The sequence below is a fragment of the Sorghum bicolor genome, chromosome 8 (genome assembly GCF_000003195.3).
Source record: "Sorghum bicolor cultivar BTx623 chromosome 8, Sorghum_bicolor_NCBIv3, whole genome shotgun sequence".
Lineage (NCBI taxonomy): Eukaryota > Viridiplantae > Streptophyta > Magnoliopsida > Poales > Poaceae > Sorghum > Sorghum bicolor.
The window spans coordinates 59,559,678-59,583,995 of record NC_012877.2 but is presented as its reverse complement, the minus strand read 5'-3'; the positions used below and the strand labels follow the sequence as shown (position 1 = coordinate 59,583,995).

The window sequence follows — 24,318 nt, the reverse complement described above, 5'->3', positions numbered from 1 at the left end:
CTCGTCCTCCATCTCTAGCTCGTCACCGCCCTCTTCAAGCTCCCACTCCATCGTCTGCTGCCGGGCGCGCTTTCGCTGTCGGAGCAGGAGGAACCTGACTCAGTCATTCAGCAGTGTTTTTCGTATTTTCTACCATGGCTTATCAGCCAAACGAACGTCACAAGATTCAAAACATTAAATTCTAAAAGATAGCTAAAGGAACTTGGATAGTTATTTCTCGAGTAATTCAAGACTTCCCTGATTATACTCAGTGGAAATAACTATATAGCCACAAGATAGGAGTGCGGAAAAAAGGAATAGAAGAGAGAGACAATGATAACTTTATTTAATGAAAAAAGTCTACATAACTCCCTCAACTATATACGGTAGACTGCTTCACTTTCAAACTATAAAACCGAATTTTCTATCCCCTGAACTTTTCAAAACTGGTCAAATAACCTCCCCAAACAGTTTTAGACGGTGATTTTGCTACAATGTAGTTTTGTCTTTTTTTTAGTTATCTTCGATGAATCTTTGAAAAATCATAGTCAAAGAAAAATCATATAAAATAAAACATCTAATTTTATTGGACTTGACATGAGTAGATCTAAACAGTGAACATATAATATGACATGTTTTAGTATAAAGCTTTTGCTGTATCTTTAGATCTATATTTTTTTAATTAATTGGAATAAATTCATAGACGTTCTTCCCACCTCGTCAGCCCCGGACCCGCGCTGCCCTTCTAAAACCAGCCGTTCTCGCCGGCCGCTGAGGGGAGGAGCACGGCCAGGAGCTGGTCCAGGTACAGTGGCTGCCGTCGGCGTAGTTGTCCGTCGTCGAGCACGACGGATAAGCCGCGGCACCATGCATGCATGGTCTCCTTGTCACCCTCTTTCCTCCTGGTTAGTTGTTCAATTCTTGCATGGCAGAAGGACTCGGCACATCTCTGTATGCTACCGCCAACTTGTTTTCTAGGAGAAGAAACAAACCAGAATTGTGATTTCAAGCATTGTGCTGAAGCAGCTACAAACGGTTAGCAGTCAAGGTTTTGAAACAAGTGCCAACTTCTTGCAGAGTTCAGACCCGTTTGGAAGTTTCACAAGAGTGGCTACAAAGGTTTGTAAGCTAGTAGCACCAGCTCTGAACAGATGTCATGGTTTTAAAATAGCAGTCTGACAGATACTCTACTCGATATTGTGGGCTTCGGACCATGTCAAATGTGATTTGGATAATCCATGAAAAATGCCGGCCTGCTTTTGTCCTGAACTCTAAAGTTTTATTACTTTATTATTATCATGCCGGCTCCTATCAGTATCGCTTTAATCTGATTTCTCAAACGGGACTAGCATGAGATGCCTTACAGTGAAAACGTGTACTAGTTCACAGTGATGCAGTGAGGTCGTCACTCGTCTGGTAAAGAAAAGAGTAAAGGTAAACATCACTCAAGTGATTTAAGGTCTCTTCTCACTCGTATTTTTCTGCCTATAATCCAAGATCACCACGTGGTCTTCTTCGATCTCCAACGCCAATAAGATTAGGGTCAGGATTTGAAGCTCGGGGGCTTACCTAAATCCGACGGGCTTAGAAGGATTGGTGTGAAAAAGACCAACCTAACAATGTTGGTGGGTGCAACCGTGCAAGTATGATGTGGGCCAGGCAACGCTGGTGACGTTGACCACACAGTGAGAGAAATATGGTTAGGCAGGACAAGGGTGAAGGCATGCTGAAGATGGTAACGTATCACATGCAACCCAGCTTCGTGTGCAACCTATGCAACCACCAATTAAGGCCACAGGATTAGATCCAACGTCTGAGGTTTTTTTTTCACTTAAACCCCTCCACCTGTGGGTTTAAATCTAACCCGTGTGTATCCAGATGGGAGGGTTTAAGTGAAAAAAATCTCAGACGTTAGATCTAGATCTTGTGGTCTTAATTGGTGGTTGCATATGTTGTACACGAACCTGGGTTGCACAGGATACATTCCCGCTGAAGATAGCCCAACCTCCTCCACCTAGATAGCATGGTTGCTTATATGGTGGGCCGGGTTGCCACTGGAGCCCGGAAGGAGGTGGTGGCAACAAGAGAGCTTATATTAGCCATAGATGAAGAAGACAATGGAGAGGAGGCACATCCCACGGATATTAGGACTGAGCCATGGTGGAGGCGGCTAGGGCGAGCGGCTTGTCAAGGTCGGGGTCTTTGTGCATGCGCGCGAAGGAAGAAGGGAAAAATATAAGATAGAGAGATATTTGATATGGATCCTCTATTTTTATCTAGGCCCGGTTTGAATCCTTGAAATCGAATTCATTGTAATAAACTATAGTTGTGGAATAAATAAAGAAAAAAAAAGAAAGTCTACAACTTTACTTAAGTTGGACAGGAAAGAAGAAAGAATCCATATAATCCATTTCCCATCTCTCACTCTATGAATTTAATATAGACTTATATATGAACTTTGAAAAATTGTGGAATTTCAAATTCCAAGCAAATAGCCTAATTTTTTAAGTAGATTTTAATTCTTCTAAAATGAAGGGTTCCAAACGGGCCTTAATGATCAAACAAACTATGGGATGATTGTCCTTGGATTACTCATTTGAGCGGTTCTTGGCCTTTCTTTCTTTTTTATTTGTTTTCTTGTGTCGATCGTGCAGGCACTTTAGTATCTGTTTTCTTAGTTGTTTTTTTTCCCACTGTGGTTTCTCCAGGTGAATTTGGAACAATGGCTAAGCTGTTGACTCTAAACGCTAAGTCGCTTGTTTTTTCACTGTACCTTGCAATATATAATTGCAGAAAATCTCTTGCTGCACATTCGCGAAAAAAACTTATTATGTCAAAACGGTTGTGAAAATTTGTCTATGTACAATTAGGAGGCCGGAACCATGGTTTACAATTTCAGCGATATATCACCGAAATTTTCAAAATATCGTCTTTTTCGCTGATGACTGAATTTTTTTTAATATTGGTCAGATATGGCGGTCCATTGTATTGCCGTGGTGATATATTGTGTTATTTTGTCAATGTTATGCATGTAAATTTGCGATGGATGATGGATTAAAGAGTTTTTCTAGTGAAATGTTGTCAATTTTTTTTAAAAAAAAGATCAATTCAAAATTACTTAAATTTAAGCTGATATTTCCGAATTTTTATATTTATCGCTGGGGATCAATTTTTTGTTTTCCTACCGAAATTGTACAGTACATAGCCAAACTTTCATTTCATCGGGACGGATGTCATGCTGGACAGAGTAGTGCCGGTGCCACCTGTCGTAACCGAAGACGTGTAGTAGAAAGCATCAGGCGGCGGCATGTAGCTCGCCACCGGCATCCTCGCCGGCAGGCTTGGCAGAGGCGCCTCCAGTCGCAGCACGTTGACGGCCTGCCTGATGGACGGTCGCAGGCTCCGGTCAGGGTGCGCGCACCAGAGCCCGACGACCATCACCGTCTCCATCTCCCGGGCGTCGAACTCACCCTTCAGCCGCGCGTCGGCGGCGTCGACGACGGCGCCCCGGCCGTAGTACCCCCACACCCACTGCACAATGTGGACCACCACGCCCTCGGTTTCTTCCCCACGGCGAGCCGCCGCCGCCACCACCATGGGCCGCCGGCCACAGGCGATCTCGAGGAGCACGACGCCAAAGCTGTAGACGTCGGACTCGGCGTCTGCCCTCCCGGTGATGACGCACTCGGGGTCCATGTAGCCCATCGTGCCCGCCACCATGGTCGTGTGCGAGCAGCCGCGGCCATGGTCGACGAGCCTTGCGAGACCGAAGTCGCCGAGCCTGGCGTGGAAGGACGCGTCCAGCATCACGTTGCTGGGCTTGACGTCCCTGTGCACCACGCACTGCTCCCACTCCTCGTGCAGGTACAGCAGCGCCGACCCTAGCCCCAGCACGACGTCGTGCCGGCGCGGCCATGGCAGCAGCGTGTCGTCGCCGTCGGCGGCGGCGTCGACGCTGACACTACTGTAGAGATGCTTGTCGAGGCTTCCGTTGGGCATGAGCTCATACACGAGGAGGAGGTCGCCGCCGCCGCCGCCGCCGCCGCGGCACCAGCCGACGAGCTGCACCAGGTTGCGGTGTCTCAGCCGGCTGATGATCCTCACCTCCGTGGCGTACTCTTTCCTCCCCTGCTTGGAGCTCTTGGACACCCTCTTGATGGCGACGTGAAGGTTCATCTCCTTCAAGAATCCTCTGTACACCGATCCAAATCCTCCTTCCCCGAGCTTCCTGTCATCGGCAAAGTTGTCCGTGGCAATGGCGAGCTCGCCGTAGCGAAACCGCTTCGGCCCTGTCCCTTTCTCGAACTCGTAGTCTTCCATCTCCGGCTCGCCATCATCAAAGAAATCACACTGTTCCCGCTCTTGATCCCTCGCTTCCTCACGAAACCTATCCTTTTCCCGCCGTCGCCGGAGAAGGAGAAACGCGGACAAGCCCAGGGTGACCAGGACGGAGACCAAACTGACGGACATGCCGACCGCGACGACCCCTGTCTTGGACGAAGACGGAGGCCTTGCGGGGGAAAACGGCCCTGGAACTGCCTGTGGTAACGGCGGGTGAGCCGGACGTGTACCAATAACCGCCGCCTGAGACGGCGGCGGCGCCGGCTCCGGTGGCAGACTGACGTCGAACGCGCCCATCTGGTACGTCGCCGGCACCGGCGGCGGTGCCACAGTGACGTCGAATGCGCCCACCTGGTACCGCAGGTAGCAGCTGTACCCCCTGAGTACACCGGAGATGTTGTTGGGGAACAGGCTCCACAGCTCGTCGGCGTAGCTGGAGACACACCTGCTGCACTCGCTGCCGTTGAGGTCCCTGGTGCACTGCGCCAGGCCGTACATCTTGCCCTTCTGCGGCCCGGAGTACGGCGTGCTGTCGTTGGAGATCCGCAGCGGCGAGGTTTCCACGCCGCCGGCGAGCTTGCGCATCAGGGGCACCCAGGCCGCGCGCACCGCGTCCGAGGTGGTGGTGGTGGTGGTAGGCGTGGCGACGGAGACCGGAGGCTCGTAGTCGAGGTCCGCGGCGTCGGGGATCGGCGCCGCCGAGTACCGGAGCACGCACGCGCCGTACACCGCGTTCACGCTCCGGCTGCCCGGGCACGCCGCCGTGATCCTCGCCGGCGCCCTGGAGAAGCAGTCCAGGCACTCGGACGCGCCGCTGTCCGCGAAGCACATGACGAGGCCGAACACCGCGTCGGCCCCCGCACCGACGCTGCCCTTGTAGAACCCGCCGTTGTCGCCGGCCGCCGCGGGGAGCGCGGCAAGGAACTCGTCCAGGTTCTTCTTGTATTGGCTGCCGCCCGTGTAGTTGCTCGTCGTCGAGCAGGATGCGTAAGCCGGATCCATGGTGTTGTTGTCCTGCTCCTGCCCCGCTGCTGCAACGAAGAGGAAGGCGAGACGGAGAAGGAGAAGGAGAAGGAGAAGGCAGGAAGCCATGGCCGGGGACGGGGACGGGGACGCCCATGCCCTCTGTTTTCCTTGTCAGGTCATCATCTTTTCTGCTCGCCATTAGTTGTTCATTTCGTGCAAGACAAAAGGTTTCGGCATCTCTGTGTGTACTGTCTCATTGTTAAAGCAGGTACGTAGAAGAAATCTATAGAGCTTTGGGCTTGCAGCTGCATACTAGATCACTGCACAGCGTCCATGCAACCCTCATTGAGCGCATCGGCCAGAGGCTACCAGGTTGGAAATGGAAAGGCAACATGCTGAACAGAGCATGCAGGCAAACCATAGTCACCCTGGTGCTATCTTCAATGCCTACTTACCACTTGACTGTGCTCCCCCTAATTGTTTTGGCGAAAAACAAAAAGATTGACAAAATCAGAAGATCCTTCCTCTGTAAAGGTGAGAATGGGAGTCACTGCCTAGTAAATTGTCTATGCACAGTCTGCAAGCCAATACTTGGGTGAGAACGGAAGTCCCTTGCAATACCACAGATCACCTCTTGATCAACTTCTCCACCAGTCACAATTGGCAATAGCGACAAAGCATGTTTCTAGCACATAACTGGCTAGAGGGCGAGCTGAGGCACCAAGGTATCTAGCACCGCAACTGTGGCAACTGGATATTAGAGCACTAGGAGCGCGTATCACCACTTCAAGAAATCAGTAGCCTATGGATTAGATTACAAAATGTTCAGCTACCGATGTGCAAGATACAATTTTTTAATTGGAAATGGACGGCTGACAGTGCATAAAGTATTCGGTAGATTTTTTTCTATTTTAGTTTACTTATTGATTTTTTTCATGTTTAAATTTCTATTTTCTATATTCCATGAAATGTTGTGTTCATATAGTATAGTTATGATGTTCTATGATATATTTTTTTATATTCAATTGGTATGATGTTTTTTTATATTCTTCTAGTATACATGTAATGTTCTGATTTTTTTTTATGTTTATGTTATAGATATATGATGTTCTATGATGTTCTCTGCGATGTTCGTGTAGTATACCTATAATGTATTTAATGATATTCTGTGACGTATTTAGTGATATTCACGTAGTAAACATGTGATACTCTATAGTATATTTTTAGCATGTTTGAAAATATTCATATGATATTCTTTTAATTTTTTCTCTGTTATAAGTTTTTTATCTTGAGGTTTTATCATTTTATTTATTTATTTTATTTATTTATCTATTTTATGTATATTATAATATTAATATTATGAACCTAAAACTAGTGTATTGTTCTTCTAAACTGAAAACATTGTTCTTACAAAAAGGGAACATTTGTTTTCTGAACCTATAACATGTCTCTACTCAAAACAAGATTCCACATAGACATGTTTGGATCAATTTTTATTGACGAACATTTATCCTACGAAAATGACCCGTGACCGTACGTGCTGCGTGCATATATACTTTATGGTTTGGTGTACAAGTTGGTATTCGTATCCAGTAGGGGTCAAAAACCCCTCCTGTTCTTTTCAAAAAAAAAGAGTTGGTATTCGTATATAGTGCTGAGTCTGTGTGTGCACGGTGCACACGTACGTAGGTACCAAGGAAACGTTTGCCGTTGTGAAGGTCTTGCTTTCGTCTCAGGTTCCCGTGCATGCATACTTGGTTTCAGTGGCGGATCCAGAAATAGACCAAGAGGGGGGCTAAATAATAAATGCTATTTTTTTCTGGCTCAATACAGTACACTAAGGCCTTGTTTAGTTTCAATTTTTTTTGCAAAATAGGAATAGTAGCATTTTCATTTGTATTTGACAAATATTGTCCGATCATAGACTAACTAGGCTCAAAAGATTCGTCTCGCAAATTACAGGTAGACTGTGTAATTAGTTATTTCTTTTATCTATATTTAGTACTTCATGTATGTGCCACAAGATTAGATGTGATGGGGAATCTGAGAAATTTTGCAAAATATTTTGGGAACTAAACAAGGCCTAATAGATATAGCTAAGATTGATAATTCAATATTGATTCAAAGTGTTCAAAGGCAAAGATTCATAAAATAAGCATAAAAAATACCAAATATATGAAGTCTTTTGCTAAAAAAGAAAACATGTTAAAAAAAATTTAAGCCTAAGAGGGGGGCTGCAGCCACCCCAGCCCCACTCGTGCGTCCACCAATGCTTGGTTTTTCGATAGAGATACATTTTTTTTTAACTATGTATATGTACCTACACATAGAGTCTGTTTAGAACTACTCAGCTCTATGTTTTTTTTAGCTTCGTTCCATATTTTTAGCCAACAAAATATATAGCTTGCATTATCTATTCCAATATATTTTAGAATCGGACTTTATAACTAGATGACACATGTTATTCTAGCTCCTATAAGCACGGTTGAGTTTGCATCATGGACGGACAATAAATTAATTATGACTCTTGTCTTTAATTCGTTATATAAATGGATATGATCTTTGTGCTAGACCACAAATATGCCCGTGCATTATTATAATGGGAGAAAAAAAATCTATCAAATATTTATTTTTACAACAACATGAATGGTACATATCTATTTATGTTTACCATTTCTACAAAATTTAAACCTATAATTTATTTTATGATGACGATAACATTCCATACTATAAGCTAATGTTGACAATAATACGGAAATACCTTATTAAGTTTGTATCAAATTTGAAACAACAATCTTGATAGATTTTTTGTTCCATTCCAAAGTATAGAGATATTTTCATACTATTTATTTGTTGATATAGTTAAATATCGAGCTCCATGACTTTATTTGTGGACCCATAATCAAATGACTGGTCTACCTATTGATGATTATGACAAGAGACATCGCTCACTTTCCCATATGATAATCTTCATCAGGAATTGCATGGGTATATTTGTACAGTTTAAAGATAAATTAGACGGCCGATGACCGGATCAATAACAATATTGTCAAGATTTTAGTTTACAAGTTGATTGGTTAAACCCAAAGTTAAAGAATTTATTATATTTAATGATTTATGGACAATTAGACAAAAGTGAAATAGGAGATCAAATGGAAAAAAGGACAAAAAAATAAAACCTAATGTGAATTAAAGAAAATTCGTTTGAGCTCATCTCCTATATAGCAGTGTTTTTCTCTTAAAACAGATCAGTAAAAAAAAATGATGACACGGAAACCAAACGTGAAACACACAAAAAAAGCATCCGTGAGAAAAAAAATAGAGCAAAGAAAAAAAATCCAGAAACCACGACTCAGTCACAGGAAACCAACATGAAAAAGAAACGGAACCAGTGTTTTGTGTCCGGATCCATATTCGATAAAAAAAAAAGTTGGAACTCAGTGAAAAAACCAGAAGAGCCGAGAAATAAGACATAACATTAATATCGTTTCTATTTTGAATCTTTTCTATTTGGATTTGGATTTGGATTTGAATTAGAGCCATGTTCGCTGGTCCGAAAAGCCGTAGTTCTGTTCGTTGATTTATCGTAAGAGAAAAACACTGCTGGGTGCTGGCTGACAACAAAAGTACGATTTATATAAGACAAATGAACGGAGCCTAGGATCCCTAATCAAACTATTTAGGATGAGATGTATCTTAGTTGGATTAGGATTAAAATTCTTATGTTACCTCTAGAACTTATGTCATATAAAGCAATACAGTAGGACCATAGACAGATGAACAAAAACAGCATCACATTCATGGAGTTAGTCAGGGCCTCAGGGGAGACTAGACTGAAAAAATAAGTAGAGAGAAATTTTTCCTTTTTTGTATTAAGGTATAAATATAGATAGAATGAAGTGACGGACGAACTTAGAAGAGAGTGCAGAGCGAAAAATCGGGAAGATAAATTTTCACATGACACGACCTGATCCCTCTCGTGCTTCATGTCGTTCCGGGTCGTGACCTCTATGCACACAAGGCATGTCTGGCCATGCCAATATAGCACGAGAAGTCTTTTTACATCGTGCACCTTCTGTCACGCCGTACAAAGCATGACCTTTGAAATGTCTTTGCTTATTTCCTTTATACATATTTATGAAAAAAAATATTTTTGTATATACTATTTCTTAATAAATAGATCATTTTCTTAATCATTTAATAATACAATTATATTAGAGAATAGTACAGATAGCCTTTTTTGTAGGGGAACATATAGCTCTCAAAAAAAAATTGGCGTGGATTCAATCCGAACGGTTAACGGCAGCCACGGCCCATAGGACGAGGCGACGATCATTGGAGAGACAACGGAACAAGGCTAGTGGGCCGAAGCCCTCCTAGTGCTGACTGCTCCTTTTCTGCCTGCCGTACGCAATCTATAGGCCCAGTCTTAATATGGGCTGGGCCCGTTCTTTCATGCATGGGCTGGCCCATCTTTTCCTGCCGTGCTCGAGTCGAAATCGGCCCACCGGCCTATAGTAGGATATCTCCCCGGCCATCGATCTTCTTTCTTCTCAAGAAAAAGAAAACAAAACGTTTGTTTGCCCTTCCGTTCCGACTACGTCTCTTCCCGAGGACTCGGCTTCGTTTCCGGCGGCGACGGCTGGGCGAGCGGCGGCGCCCTCTTCACTGCGACCTTCGCCGCGACGAGTCTGCTCCCGGTACGCACCCATCCTTCCCCCTACCGCTCCCTTTCCTCCCTGCGCGCTGTGCGAAATCGAGCAGCCCCCCCAAACCCTAATCTGAGCTGTGCGTATGCGGATCTGACACAATTTTTACATGTATGTGCTAAAGCTAAACCCAATAGATTCGATCTTCTTTGCCAAAGGCGAAAGAGCTACGCATGTCCTGTACTGGATCTGCCCCTTGTAGGCGTTTGCTCGTGTTGTTACAAATAGTATGGCTTGCTTGCAGTTTCAGTGTCATGGTGACCTGCGATTGTTAAAACTGATAATAACCAGGTAGTGTGCGTTGCGCCTGTGGGGAAAGGAAAGGACTCGATATGCCAGTAATCGATTACGTAGTGTCCTTTGTATGTGTGCTCCTGTGGGGGGTAAGGCAAGGGATTTGATATGTCTGTTCTGTATTCAGGGGTGAATCCAAGGTCACGCTAGGACCCGGGCTGAGGTATATGAAAGTGCCACAACTAGACTATTAGAGTTATAATCTTTCATTATTTATATGATTTACCATTGGTTTGTTTGGTCAAGGACCCAGGTTGCAGCACAGGGCAGCCCGGGGCCTGTCCACCACTGTCTGTATTCCAGTAGCTAATTCCTCAAAAACTGTTCGTTACGTGTCAATTTCTTTCTTGATGACTTGGCAGTAACAATGAAAACCAAGATGATGTGATTCATGGTTCCTTGATCAGCTGAAAGTTTTACCTATTTTCTTTGGTGTGCGTAGAATTTTTGTCATTCTACGTCCAATATCTAGAGAATGATGATTTGGACAAATCAAATATAAGGAAAAAAACAAGTGATAATGTAATGGCTTTTTTTTTTTAACATCAGATGGTCAGTACGTATGGATTCCATAATTATCAGCATTTGTACTATGTAATAATTTTATACTCCCCTCATATTGACCAGGCTCTCTTCATTATTTCTAATATATCATTGTGTTCATCTCTCTTGCAGTGGGAAGTCACCATGTCTTCATCGATGCAATCTTCATACCTTCCTGCTACCACTGAGTCCATAGCAAAGGCTCAGGAGGCCAAGGACGCTTCTGAGTCCATCTCAATCCTCTACCGTGTGCTTGAGGATCCGTCTTCATCTGCGGATGCATTGAGAGTAAAAGAGCTTGCCATTACGAATCTCACAAGCTACCTCACAAAAGAGAACAGAGCTGAGGATCTCAGGAACCTTTTGACCCAGCTCAGGCCCTTTTTTGCATTGATCCCCAAGGCAAAGACCGCAAAGATTGTGCGTGGCATCATTGATGCCGTTGCCAAGATACCTGGAACATCTGAGCTTCAGATCTCACTGTGCAAGGAGATGGTTGAATGGACCCGTGCGGAGAAGAGGACCTTCCTCAGGCAGCGAGTGGAAGCAAGGCTGGCAGCACTTCTGTTAGAGAATCAGGAGTATACTGAGGCCCTTACACTCCTTTCTGGACTCATCAAGGAAGTCAGGAGGCTGGATGACAAGTTACTTCTTGTGGACATTGACCTTCTGGAGAGCAAGCTACATTTCTCTCTGAGAAACCTTCCAAAGGCAAAGGCTTCTCTGACTGCTGCAAGAACTGCAGCCAATGCCATTTATGTGCCACCGTCTCAGCAGGGCACAATTGATCTGCAGAGTGGGATCCTTCATGCTGAAGAGAAGGATTACAAGACTGCTTACAGCTACTTCTTCGAAGCATTTGAAGCTTTTAGTTCACTGGAAGATCCTAAGGCCATCTTCAGCTTGAAGTACATGCTTCTGTGCAAGATAATGGTCAACCAAGCTGATGATGTTGCAGGAATCATCTCATCGAAGGCTGGCCTGAAGTACCTGGGTCCTGATGTTGATGCTATGAAAGCTGTGGCCGATGCCTACTCCAAAAGGTCTCTGAAGTACTTTGAAACTGCTCTTCGTGATTACAAAGCTCAGCTGGAAGAAGATCCTATTGTCCACAGGCACCTTTCTTCACTGTATGATACTCTCCTGGAGCAGAACCTCTGCAGGTTGATTGAGCCCTACTCAAGGGTGGAGATTGCCCACATAGCAGAGATGATTGAGCTGCCAATCAACCATGTTGAGAAGAAACTGTCCCAGATGATCCTTGACAAGAAATTCGCAGGGACACTAGATCAAGGTGCTGGCTGCCTCATCATCTTTGAGGACAGCAAGACTGAGGAGATCTTCCCTGCCACGCTTGAAACGATCACGAATGTCGGGAAGGTTGTGGACAGCCTGTACATGAGATCGGCCAAGATCATGGCCTGAAAAATGCAGTGGAAGGCCTAGGTGTTGTCAACTTCTTTTCACGGTCTACTGTCAGTCCAGTTGACCATACTTGAGCTCTCCAAGTGTCATCTTATTCTGGAGTTTTTCTTTTTCTTTTTCGGGTGGCAGACTGTTTGGGTTACAATTAGCCATGTTGCTCATGGATACTCTTGTTTCGGATGATGGAAGTACTGTTTAACGCTATTTTATTTTTCCTACTTTATGTTATTTTCACTGGCGTGAAAATCCAGGTTAGCTACCTCTGCACCTGTTGTGAACAGGTAACATGTTAGCCATTTGTTAGATGTCGTATAATCAGTGTTTGTCTAATAGTCGCCGTTTTCTGTTTAATAACTGGCCATATGAATTTTTGTATGGCTCTTTCTTGCATATATGTCGAAGCGACGAAACGAATGCCTCTTTCTTGCATAGTTTTTTATCAAAGGGGCGAAACGTATGCAGAAGAAAGCAGTTGATGTAACAATTCATCCAAGGATATGGGGCTGTATTTGGCATCAAATTGCATACTTTATGTAAAACGAACTTTTGATTGGTAAGGGAGTAATAAGATCTTCGTTTCAGGAGATTCAGGTTTGTCAAACAAAATTTACAAACACAGCTCACACTAACAGTAACATAAGTAATAAGATCTTCGTTTCAGGAGATGCAGGTTTATCAAACATAACTTACATATGGAACTAGCAGTAACATAAGCACTTATTGAAGATAACATCTCCAGAGCAACGGTCATACAAACTCTTTAAACGCTTAATAGTGGTACCTACTAAGCTTCATTAACTCAGCCGCAAGTAGTTTTTCCTCAGTAGTAGAACTCTATCATTGTTGCTGCTTCCTCACCCTTCACCGGTTGTACCTCCAAGTTGGATATCTTAGAACCCAGAAATACAACATTATTTACAAACATAGGTGCAGCACATCTCATTTGCAAGCGAAAATGCAACATTATATTGGTTCACTGGTTAAGGAATCTCAGGTATATAGTTCAAGGTACTGCTAGGAGGAGCTCATCAGGAGTAGAGCACAGCTCTACGCTACAGGTAAGTGCTGCTAGTTGAAGCCTTGGTTTAGAGTTCTTTGTATGGCCCTGATAGTGTTTGGAGTTGTCCTGCAGCAGCCCCCGATGAGCGCAGCCCCATCTTTGCACCATTCATTTACATAAGAAACAAAATCACCATCTGATACACCAGTGGATTCCTGCACAGAATATGAAGCTTCCAGAGCTTAGACCATCTCAGGTTTATCGTCACATACTATATTTAATTTCGAAATTCTAAAGGTATGGCTTGTATTTAACAAGGAAAAGTGCTGAAGAGGATAAAATAAAAATGGACATTGTTGGCTATGCATAAGTATTCATTCGGAAGAAAACCAAAACAAGAGAACACATCTCCCCTTTATCATGCTTCCACAGATGCAAGACTGAATAGTCATGTTGTTCGTGGAAAAAGGAGAGACCACAATCACCCTGTTCTGCAGCACTACTTTGGCAGTACTTTTTGGTGAACGAACAATGTTTTTCTCTCACAATAAATCAGCATAAGCCAAATTTCAGCGAAGTACATTGCATGCATTTATATTTTTTTTATTTATATTTGGTGGTTTCAGAACCCCCAAATCACATGCACAAAAACTATGAAAGATATAAAACTAGGTAATTCCTTCTTTTTTCATGTTCCAAAGAACATAGTTAGATATTATACGAATAAGCTTAACTTTGCTTAATGAACTTACCACCCACTCCTTTTTTTCACCATCATATCTTTCACCACTGTTGGGATATATCAGAATAGGCTTGTCCGTGACCTGTGGTAACGCAACAAAGTTAAGTTAGATAAAACAGAACTGCAGCCTCCTCAACACAGTGATTTGTGCCACGGGAGAACAAGAATGGAAATCATGATAAGAGTATCAGTCCATTTGTAATTGAAGGACAAAAGATGTAGTGGATACTGGGGATACCTTTCGAATGGAGAGTATCAGTCCATGAATAAATCTTGGAGGTGTACAATTTATCCCAACTGCACCAACCTTTGCACACTTGTCAGCAATAGTAGTGCATTCAATTACTGAGTCCCCACTCACAATATGCACTCCATCTTTTGAGTTGAAGGAAAGCCATGCAGGGATATTTATGTTACATTCCTCAAGGAGTTCAACATATGCCTAAAAGACAAATAGCAAACAATCAGAGACTATTTCATAAGAATGGGCAAAAATGCAAGGCAAAAGATTCAGATTGCAAAATAGTAGACCTGAGCTTCCAGTTTATTGGGGATTGTTTCAAAAGCAATCAAATCAGGGCCTGCTTCAGCAAGAACCTGAAGCCTCCGCCGATGAAAATCTTTCAGGAACTCTTTTGTACCAGCTTCACCATAATCCCCACTATTTACAGCAAAACAAAAGTGAGTGTCTGGCATAAGTATGTGAAAACATAATCTGTGACTCTGTCATTAAGTTGTTATAAATACCTGTACTCAGAGCCATCAGCAAGATAAGCCCCATAACTCCCTATAGATGCTGCAACCAGAATAGGATGCTGTATAGGAATGGATTTCTCCAAATGTTCCTTCAAGAACATCTCACGAGCTTCCAGTGCAATCTCAACACTCTTTGTTAACAAGTTTTCACTTTGCTCTTTTGAAAAGCCCTTTGATTCAAACCCTTGAATAGTGGCCTGCAGTACCCAAGATGACAGTCAGTATCATTGACAAATGGACATCACATGAAACTGAAAAGTTGAGTGTTTAAAGCATGGAACCTGATACGATGCCGTGATTAGAATGTTTGCACCAGCTTCCAGGTAGTCCATATGGACCTGTTCACCAAATACATAAAGGTTTATTAATGTGCCATGGCAATCTGAAAACGACTGTGTGCCAATGAAACAAGAATTATTTATTTAAATCAAAATCAAAATGCAAAAAAAGTATGTAAGTTGTTGCTTAGGTAACTGCAGGCAGAACAAAGACAGGATTTGAACAGACAATCATGAGTTCAAATCAGAAAATTGCTATTCAGTTCAGTTCACTGTTAACATAGAAGTTTACACATATTAGCCCAGAACTATCTTCGGAAATAATTCACATAAACACCTTTCCCCGGATGTCCATGTCCAGCCTCCATAATGAGTTGGGTCAGAAAATGAGCTCTGATCCTGAATTCCATAGTGAAGGACTCAGTTGAGGTCCTGACTACGGCATAAGATTCTTGAGGATAAGTCTGGGTGACTGGGTCTGGATAAGACCAATGAGGACACACGCACAGGATGCGCCCTGCTCTGGGTCCAGGGCAAGGTCAAAATCACTCGCGGATTTTTTTTTTCCCCAAAGAATCAACTAGCACAAAGTTCATGAACGATCACCAAATTCAGTCACTAGCATAGACGCATGAGCCAATTCGGCAGCAAGCAAGGGCTTTTATTCAAATCTCTATAACATACCCATATGCTACTGTCCTGTTCACGATGTGGTACCAGCAACTTGCTGTGGGGACGGACGTTCCCAAATATTCTTTTGTTGCAACGATATGTCCTTCCAATACCCTTGGACCATGATGAAAACAATAAAAGAAAGCATCCCCACTACTACCTTGCAACAAACAAACTACTCCAGTAATAACGAGCAGTGACGCGTCGATCCCAAACCCATGTCAAAATCTCGTCTCGTCACTTGTTAATTGTTCCGAATATAGAAGAAACAAAAGGAAAAAAAAAAGGTTAAATGTTTGCAGCACGGCCGCATCACCGCGTGGCGCAGGTTTGGGTTCTCCCTGGCTGGAAGAACAGAGGGCGGAGATCCAACAGATCGCCGGAAATCACCCGACTTCCAACTTTCTAGGGAAGCACGGAACGGCGGCTGAATGCACCTCACACCAAGACTGGGGGGGGGGGGGGGGGGGGGTGTTTGCGGGGTCGGGGGGTGGCTTGCCTTGCGGATGAGGTGCGGGGAGGAGAGGAGGCACTTGGCGCTCCAGAGCGGGTCGTTGAGGTCGGCGCCGTTGGCCTCGAGCTCCGTGGCCAGCCCGCCGTCCAGGACCAGGCGCCCGCCGGCGGCATCCACCCACCGCCGCACCGCACCCTCCGCGGCGCCGGCTGCCGTCCCCACCATCTCGTCTCGCCCCTGTCCCTGCCCCTGCTCCTCCTGCTGCTACTGGCGGCGGCTGCGCGGCGTGCTTGGCTAGGCTAGGCTTCGATTTGGAGGAATGGAGGAGGGGGTTGGGGAGCTTCTGGATTTTGTTCGGGGAGAGCGGAGTAGGCGGCGTTGGGGTCCCGGGGACGAGCTTATAAGCGGCGCCAGCCGCCAGGAGAGGAGAGGGTGGCAGACGAGCCTACTCTGGTTTTTCTTTTCTTTTTTAGTTTATTAGGCAGTTCCTTATAAATTTTGCAAAAAAAAATTACGTTCACGTCACAACAAATCTTGCGGCATATATATATATAAAACATTAAATATATATATCTTACAGTATATATATAACATTAAATATAGATTAAAAAATAACTAATTACACAGTTTATCTATAATTTTCGAGACGATTTTTAAGCTTAATTAGTCTATAATTGGATAATATTTATCAAATATAAACGGAAGTGCTACAGTATCTACTTTACCAAAAATTTTGCAACTAAACCTTAGTTTGTTCAAAATCGATTTGTAGTTTTTTACAAGACCCAGTTAAAGACGCAAACGCTTATACATACGAGCGCATACTCACCCATATGAATGCATACACGTACACTCTACCTCTATGACCATCTCCGAAGAATCGAGTTAGACCAACAAATCTCAAAATTAATAAAATTACCACATATATACGAGCGCACACTCACCTCTATGAATGTACGCACGTACACCCTACTCCTACGACCATCTCGAGAAAGAGTGTGGAAAAAGACACCCATTTAGGATGATGCCTAATTTATTTATTTTTTGGAATTTGAGATGAATCTATAATTTAATAATAATTCTTAACGCCAAGCGTCGTAGCACAAATGATAACTATATTGATCGTTAAAATACAAGAAATATATACGTACGCGCCTAAGTGCATGTGATCAAATTGTAAGATTATTCTAGTATGTATGAGTCAGTCAAAAGTGACTTGTTTTACTCGTATATATACGAGCATGCCACCGCATGCATTTTTCATGCCACCATAGTCATATATGCAAGGATCGATCAGTTCCCCTCAATATCAATTCTATTAATTACGGCTAATAAAGAGATTCCAAGCCCCTGTGTAATGCAATACTCGGTCATATACTATTTTTTTTTCAAAGTTTGTGAAACTCGGTCCACATTTCATAGATACAATCAGACCATGCGTGCATTGTATCACACGCATGCACGATGATGTCACACAGATATTGAACACTTGTTCCCCGGTGCCATCGGGGAAGAATTTACCCGGCCAGTCGTATGCTACTTTGGGGAGACGAATTCCATAAGGCACGGGCTCGATGGCCTTTTTTTGGCACGGCCTAAACACATGTAAACTTGCTCAAATGGCGGCTCGGCTTTGGCACTATGCGGCACTATATATTCTATCGTACCGTGCTATCTTAGATCATCGTACCAAACTTTCGGTCCAGGCACGACACTATGGCTCCTTAGCCATGTTGTGTCGTGCCGCTAGGCACGACGGCCCATCGTGCCCGTGCCGGTCCATGGCTTCGAGAAGAGTCAAGAACCTCACCGCACCCTGCCTCAAGAAAAAGACGACCGCCATCGCTGTCGTATAGCCATGCAGGAGAGAGTGAGTGGCCGCAGCACCAGTCGCGTCTTGCGTGAGGCCACCATGCTGCCGCGCCACCACCGCAGCAGCTATGCCTTACGCTACGCCACCGCGTTGTCGTAACCATGTCTAGAGGGTAGTACAAGACGTAGGGAGCAGGGAAGGGAGTGGCTTACGATCTGCATGGCCACTGCCTAAGTGAGCGAGAGACGGAGGTGTTCGGCTGTTCAAATGTCGAAGAAGGAGCAAGGATGCGCCGTCGGCTAGGGAGTTAGGGTTTGGAAGGATTGTGTGATGTTATATATGTGGCTTAGAATATATCCAATGGTCATGATATATCCTCAAAGCATCAGACGGGGGAAATAATTGGGTCGGCGTCATGCCAGCCTATTAGCCGTGTTGTGCCCGTGCCGGCACCGGGCCGAAGTTGCGGCCCAAGCACGACACTACCACCGGGCTATGCCATGCCTGGACCGTGCTTTTAGTGCCGTGCTCGGACCAGCCCTCATGTTAGTGCCAGATGGAAATTTATAAACACACGGTACATCCTGATGGCTATCGGGCACGGGTCGACCCAACCCGATACTAAGGCCGTGCCTAGGTATTGTCGGTCTGTCTCAACCCGATGAGATAGAAGCCTACTAGGACCCATGTAAGCCACCTTTATATCTCTCATATATAAGAATCAGTAACTCTATATTGCAATGTACATTGCACGCACTTCTTCACTACGCGATTCGCATGCACTCTGACTCCCGCCCTCCATTATTCTCTCTCACGCTCGCCTCTCCAATTCGCACACACTCCTCCAACTCCCACCCTCCCCTCCGTCTCACGCTTGGCCTTGCTCTCCTCTATGTTTGGCCTCTCTCTCTCACTCTCTTTTGCGCTCGAAAGCCAGCGCCTAGGGATGGTGCAGTAGTCCCGCCGACGGCGACCAACACTCTAACGACGGGTCAACGCAGTAGCTCCCACTCGTGGTGGCCAGCGCGCGGCAACGACTCCCATCTGCGACGATGACAATGTAGCAGCTCACGCCTAGGCCGGCTCTAGCACGTAGGGCCAGTTGAGCTGTGGTAGGGCCATGCTTAGGCTGTCAATTTCATTTGTGGGCTAGCACGGCACGGCCCAGTGCACCTAACAGGCCGTGCCCGCCCATGCCCACCGGGCCATGCCGAGCATGGGCCCATGCCGTACCGGTCGAATGGCTTCGGTTTCTTTTTCATGAGAAAAAGAAGAAGAAAAGAAACTTGAGGTTTCGAGTGAGTGACAGGGATGCTCACGTTATCAGAAACGAGTAGTAGCAGTTGGAGACAATTAAAGATGTCGCCCTCGGTCAGCCTCGCCTGCACCACCTTGTGCAGCAACGCTACAAGCACCGCGATCATCCTCGTCAGCAAGCAGCTAACAAACGATAGCGAAGACGCGAGAGCGAGCATGCATGATACGTGCGCGGCAGCGGGCGAGCGGAGATGCAGGTTCAGTGCACCTACCCACAAAATTGGCAGCGGTCACGCACCTGGCCACGTAGGAGGTTTGTTTGGTCGAAGGTGTTATTAAAAATTTAACAGTAGCATTTTTGTCTTATTTAATAATTAGTGTCTAATTATGAACTAATTAAGCTTAAAGATCCGTCTTGCAAATTACTCCTAGCTAGTTGTGTTTTTAGTTTTGTATATAGTCTATATTTAGTACTCTATATATGTCTAAACATTGCAACTAAACAGGGTCCAAGTAGCTCTGACTCTGTTCCGGCCGGCCGGCCGGTTTTCACTTTCACCGCATGCTCCAAAGTCCCAAGCATGGCAGGCTGTTGGAAACCGATGGCGCTATCGCAGCCATGATCGAACACGATGGCAGTAGGTAGGTAGTGAAAGGTGAGTGCGAGAGTGAGAGCACACACAAGTTGGAAATATCTATGGCAAGTTGGGACACACACAAGTGTGTTGCCCCTACTCCTTTTTTTTTCTAGTATGTTTTTTCTAATCTGAAAAGCTATTGTTCGCTGATTTATTGTGTTCTTGTTTGCTTGTCTTATCAGCCGTACTTTTTCTGCCAACCAGTAGTGTTTTTCTTTCAGGCCTTCTTCAGTTGGCGAAATGAAAAATTTTCGGTCACTGTAGCACTTTCGTTTGTTTGTGGCAAATATTATTCAATTATGAACTAACTAGGTTTAAAAGATTCATCTCGTAATTTATAGGCAAACTGTGTAATTAGTTTTTGTTTTTGACTATTTTTAATACTTCATGTATGTGCCACAAGATTCGATGTGACAGAGAATCTTAAAAAGTTTTTGGTTTCTGGTGAACTAAACAAGACCTCACAATAAATTAGCCAACAATAATTTTAGTCATGACTTTTTAGAACAACGAACACAGCAAACAAAAAAAAGTACACCAAAGTCAATTTGTGGATAAGGAACAAGTACTAGTAAAACTGTACATGTACGGAGTACAAGTCAGTGCACTGCTGGTGGTGCGAACCTTTTTCTCCGTTGGATTAGGCCAGTCTCAATGCATGTTTCATAAAAATATCATGCACATTAAATAGGGTGTCACATAAGCAAAAATGCTGACTTGGCAGAGTCATTAAATAAAAGAGTTTCATCAGATGAGAGAGAAGTTTCATCTCCATGAAACTCGTGTGTGGCTCGGTTACCTAGTTTATAGTCTTGGTAACTATGTCATGAAACTATGTATTGAGACTGACCTTAGCATCAGCTTGGCAATTTGACATGCATACATGATACATGCATGCACACCCATATGTGTTTAGTAGGTTAGGTTGTTCCAGACTGAACGATCTTTCTCTCTCATGGAACCTAATCACCTACTAATATCTAGCGTCGTGATTATCGCCTCTGATGATGACGACGACGAACGAGAGGGCGAGACAAGTAGTAACGGTAAGAAAGAGATCAGATGTGCACAGCGACTAGTCACTAGTCAGCGAGAAATCGAACTGATCATCGGCAAATTTACTACTCCCTTCGGTCCCTCCGCCCAAAGACCGAAAATTGAAGTGTTTGATCCTCTGGACTAAACTTTAGTCGATATTTAATTAGATGGCAATTAGAAATAATAAATATGAGGCAATTATAAGATTATTTACGTAAGTTGTGGCTAATTTGGAAGATGAATCTAATAATCCAGATTAGTCCCGGTTTATGTTTTTTAGTTTTGACTGAATAGGATTTTTTTAATATTTATATCCTCAAATACCTTTATCATAAGAATATATTCCATAATCATTTAGCAGTACTTGTTTGGTATATTTTTATTTTATTTATTTTTATATACATTTGAATAAATTTTACTTTTTTGGGTGGAGAGGCATGGTAGGAGATGTACTTTGCTTCTGGCGAGAAATAAATTAAGCCGGATCAGTCTTTGTTAATTCGTTCACATGCTATAGTAGAAAATAAAGGCGAGCATCTGGCGCTGCTCACGGTCACACAAAATATTATCGCCCCTGTCGTTATTGGCGGTCCAACCGATCTCGATCTCTACTTTGTATACTAGAAATTAAAATCAAAACAAAATCAGAAGGTGCAGCATCTGGTGCTGCTTACAATCATAAAAAACATCATCACCTTCGTCGTTGCTGGCCGGCCAAATGACCCCGATCTTTTATTACTATTATTATTATTATTATTATTATTATTATTATTATTATTATTATTATTATTATTATTATTATTATTATTATTATTATTATTATTATTATTATTATTATTATTATTATTATTATTATTATTATTATTATTATTATTATTATTATTATTATTATTATTATTATTATTATTATTATTATTATTATTATTATTATTATTTTTGCGTAGCGACGAGGCGTTGCTAGATTCTTGTCACTTTTTTTGGACGATCAGAGTAATGCCATGTTCATAGAGAGAAGAAAGCTGTATTATATCAAAGTGACAAGCATCAAATACGGATTTAGTACAATATACATTAGCATCAAATACGGATTTAGTACAATATACATCACTCTGTCTTATATGAGTGCTGGTTGTGTTTTTAGTCGATATTTAATTAGATGGCAATTATAAATAATAAATATGAGGCAATTATAAGATTATTTACGTAAGTTGTGGGCTAAAATTAACTCACCTATTAACCTTACTGTTTGAATGCGCTAGAGCTGATTTTAGCTTATTTTTAGCTAGCCACTAATTAGCTCTTATATTGAATCAGTCCCAAAGTAGGGCTCACCACTTACTTAAAAAAAATAAAGAAAGGAAATTACAACGACACTCTTCTCATGCACATCTTTTATTTACCAATGCTTCCTATTGATTAGGACACGTTCAAGGCATGTTTGTTTCTCTAGTTTAGAGGCCCAACAAGGCTAGCAAGTTGCAACTGCTCCTGTTTGTTTGCCCTGGCAACACAGTGATTAACGCACCCCACGGCCTAGCTCCCAAGAAATGAAAATGGAGGTTCGTTTCTTTTGGGCCTGGCTCACGGTGAGTAGATTAGTCACGCTGCCGTCACCTCCATCATCCTCAACCCAAGTCCTAGGTATATATCGAGAGTGTCCGCAACATAAGCCGCCGCAAGCAGCTGCTTGCCTAGAGGACCCTGTACGGCCGCTCCTGAACTAGCTCTACCACCCGCTGCAGCTCCCCCTTCCTGTCAAGGGAGAGAGAGAGAGAGAGGCAGAGGGAAGCGCGGGTGCAGCCACGTCTCAAGAAGAAGCCTAGACCGACGGCGAAGGACATGATGAGGATGTTCATGCCATCGCTAGTGCCGGGCACTACTACAGTATTCATACCCCGAGGTGGGTGTTTTTCGGAGGTAGACAAAGCAACCGCCTCCGACGAAAGGTGTAGGAAAAAGAAGGTTTTTAGTGGGCAAAATACCTACCTCGGTAAATGAATTTTCCAAAATAAAAAATATGGTTCGCAAGCCCACCAGTGGCCCACTGAGATCGGTGCCAGATCCGCAAGCGTGCCTACAAGGCACCGCACCTGCCCGCCGAGATCCAGCCTCCAGCGGCCACATCCGCCCTCTCCCGCATCCGCTGCATCTAGAGGTGGAGGTGGACGCGCACCGTCGGGATCTAGAGCCTGCCGCCACTGGGTTCCGTCAGATCTGGCCTCCAGTCGCCAAATCGAGTCTTCTGTCGTCGGATCGGCCCGCCCACAACCACATGCCGCTACTTGCTCGGGGTGGGGGAAAGGGCGTGGTTGCCATGCTTAGGTGGAGGGCCGCCGCCGCCGCTGCCTATCATGCGATGAGGGAGAAAGTTGAGAAATAGAGTGAGTGAGAGAGAGAGTGGTGGAGAGACGACGTCGACTTCGAGTGCGTGGGGAGAGAAATGAACTGAGAAGAGAAGAAACCATAAGTCAGGCTTATATGTGAACCTGGTAGAAGGATAGATATGGGCTTTGCCTAGGCTTAGAGCTGAGTCAGTATTTCTAGAGATGGGCCTTATAATGTACCCGTCTCCAAACTAGATTTATGGAGGCAGGCGCCTTATGACGATCGTCTTTGAAAATAGACCATTTTTGGAGGTGGTATTTTTTTTGACTGCCTCCGTAAATAAAATGACCGTCTCAGTCAATCGATTTCACGATGCAATTTTTTTTGTGCATCGGCAAATAAAATGACCACCTTCGTCGGGTATTTCATGAGACGGTTGGGGTGTAGAGCTCATCTTTGCATCCGAGTGGGGAGGGGGGAGTTGTGTGGGTTGAAACTTGATGATAGATGGATACTTGGCAAATGGTGTGAAATATTTGTAATGGCATAAGCTCTCTCCCCTTCCCTCTATTTATAACGTAATTATTCTTGGGTTCAGCGACCGAATGTAAAGCCATCCTCAATGAGAGTTTCATGACACAGTTTCTAACACATCTATATTTTGGAAACAGTGTATAGGAGTTTCATGGGGATGAAACTCTCTCTACTCCCATAAAACTCTTATCGCCTCTCTCTTCATTAATATAGCGCCATATTAACATATTTAATGTGCATGAAATTCTAATGAAACCCCTATTGAGACTGGCGTAAGTGCCCTTGACACCCTCCATCCCCCTAGGTTGCCAGTATGAATAAAAAATATTCAGGTGAAACGTTGATGTTTTAATTTAAGAAACGATACGAGACACCCTCGTCCAGGAAATAAACAGGTAGCTTTGCGTAGCCTCACCTTACTTTAGGGGCATGAACAACGAAAAGCCTCCCCAAGTACGTGAGCTATTTTGGCTCTCACAGAAACAAAAAAGAACCCCTTTCAAAAAAATAATAAAAAGAATATTGCCAGCTAAACACGTCCGGCAGCTGCCATC

General features: G+C 43.9%; 3 protein-coding genes across 4 annotated transcripts; 1 reads left to right on the top strand and 2 right to left on the bottom strand.

Annotated features, from left to right (window-relative positions):
• Window positions 3,193–5,526, bottom strand: LOC8076669 (L-type lectin-domain containing receptor kinase IX.1). The gene is made up of 2 exons (XM_021466134.1): window positions 4,636–5,526; window positions 3,193–4,518 (listed from the first exon to the last, which is right to left on the bottom strand). The coding sequence occupies exons 1-2, from the start codon at window positions 5,410–5,412 to the stop codon at window positions 3,193–3,195; spliced, it is 2,103 nt and encodes a 700-aa protein (XP_021321809.1). The 5' UTR covers window positions 5,413–5,526.
• LOC8070126 (26S proteasome non-ATPase regulatory subunit 11 homolog) lies at window positions 9,832–12,589 on the top strand. The gene is made up of 2 exons (XM_002443472.2): window positions 9,832–9,986; window positions 10,965–12,589. The coding sequence occupies exon 2, from the start codon at window positions 10,977–10,979 to the stop codon at window positions 12,255–12,257; it is 1,281 nt and encodes a 426-aa protein (XP_002443517.1). The 5' UTR covers window positions 9,832–9,986; window positions 10,965–10,976; the 3' UTR covers window positions 12,258–12,589.
• LOC8070125 (homocysteine S-methyltransferase 3) lies at window positions 12,884–16,550 on the bottom strand. 2 transcript variants are annotated; one of them, XM_002442448.2, is made up of 7 exons: window positions 16,205–16,550; window positions 15,037–15,093; window positions 14,747–14,952; window positions 14,531–14,660; window positions 14,238–14,441; window positions 14,010–14,081; window positions 12,884–13,472 (listed from the first exon to the last, which is right to left on the bottom strand). In XM_002442448.2, exons 1-7 carry the CDS (start codon window positions 16,382–16,384, stop codon window positions 13,326–13,328), a joined length of 996 nt encoding a protein of 331 aa, XP_002442493.1. In that variant the 5' UTR covers window positions 16,385–16,550; the 3' UTR covers window positions 12,884–13,325. The 2 variants fall into 2 exon arrangements, with proteins under 2 accessions (XP_002442493.1, XP_021301463.1); XM_021445788.1 differs by lacking the exon at window positions 16,205–16,550 and adding an exon at window positions 15,371–15,535.

Coding starts and splice junctions, on each gene's coding strand:
- LOC8070126 (XM_002443472.2), top strand. CDS start 10,977: ATGTCTTCATCGATGCAATCTTCATACCTTCCTGCTACCACTGAGTCC.
- LOC8076669 (XM_021466134.1), bottom strand. CDS start 5,412: ATGGCTTCCTGCCTTCTCCTTCTCCTTCTCCTTCTCCGTCTCGCCTTC. Junction 4,519..4,635: donor TCACTGTGGCACCGCCGCCG/GTGCCGGCGACG, acceptor CCGTTACCACAG/GCAGTTCCAGGGCCGTTTTC.
- LOC8070125 (XM_002442448.2), bottom strand. CDS start 16,384: ATGGTGGGGACGGCAGCCGGCGCCGCGGAGGGTGCGGTGCGGCGGTGG. Junction 15,094..16,204: donor CCCCGCACCTCATCCGCAAG/GCAAGCCACCCC, acceptor TTTGGTGAACAG/GTCCATATGGACTACCTGGA. Junction 14,661..14,746: donor GCTGATGGCTCTGAGTACAG/GTATTTATAACA, acceptor TGCTGTAAATAG/TGGGGATTATGGTGAAGCTG.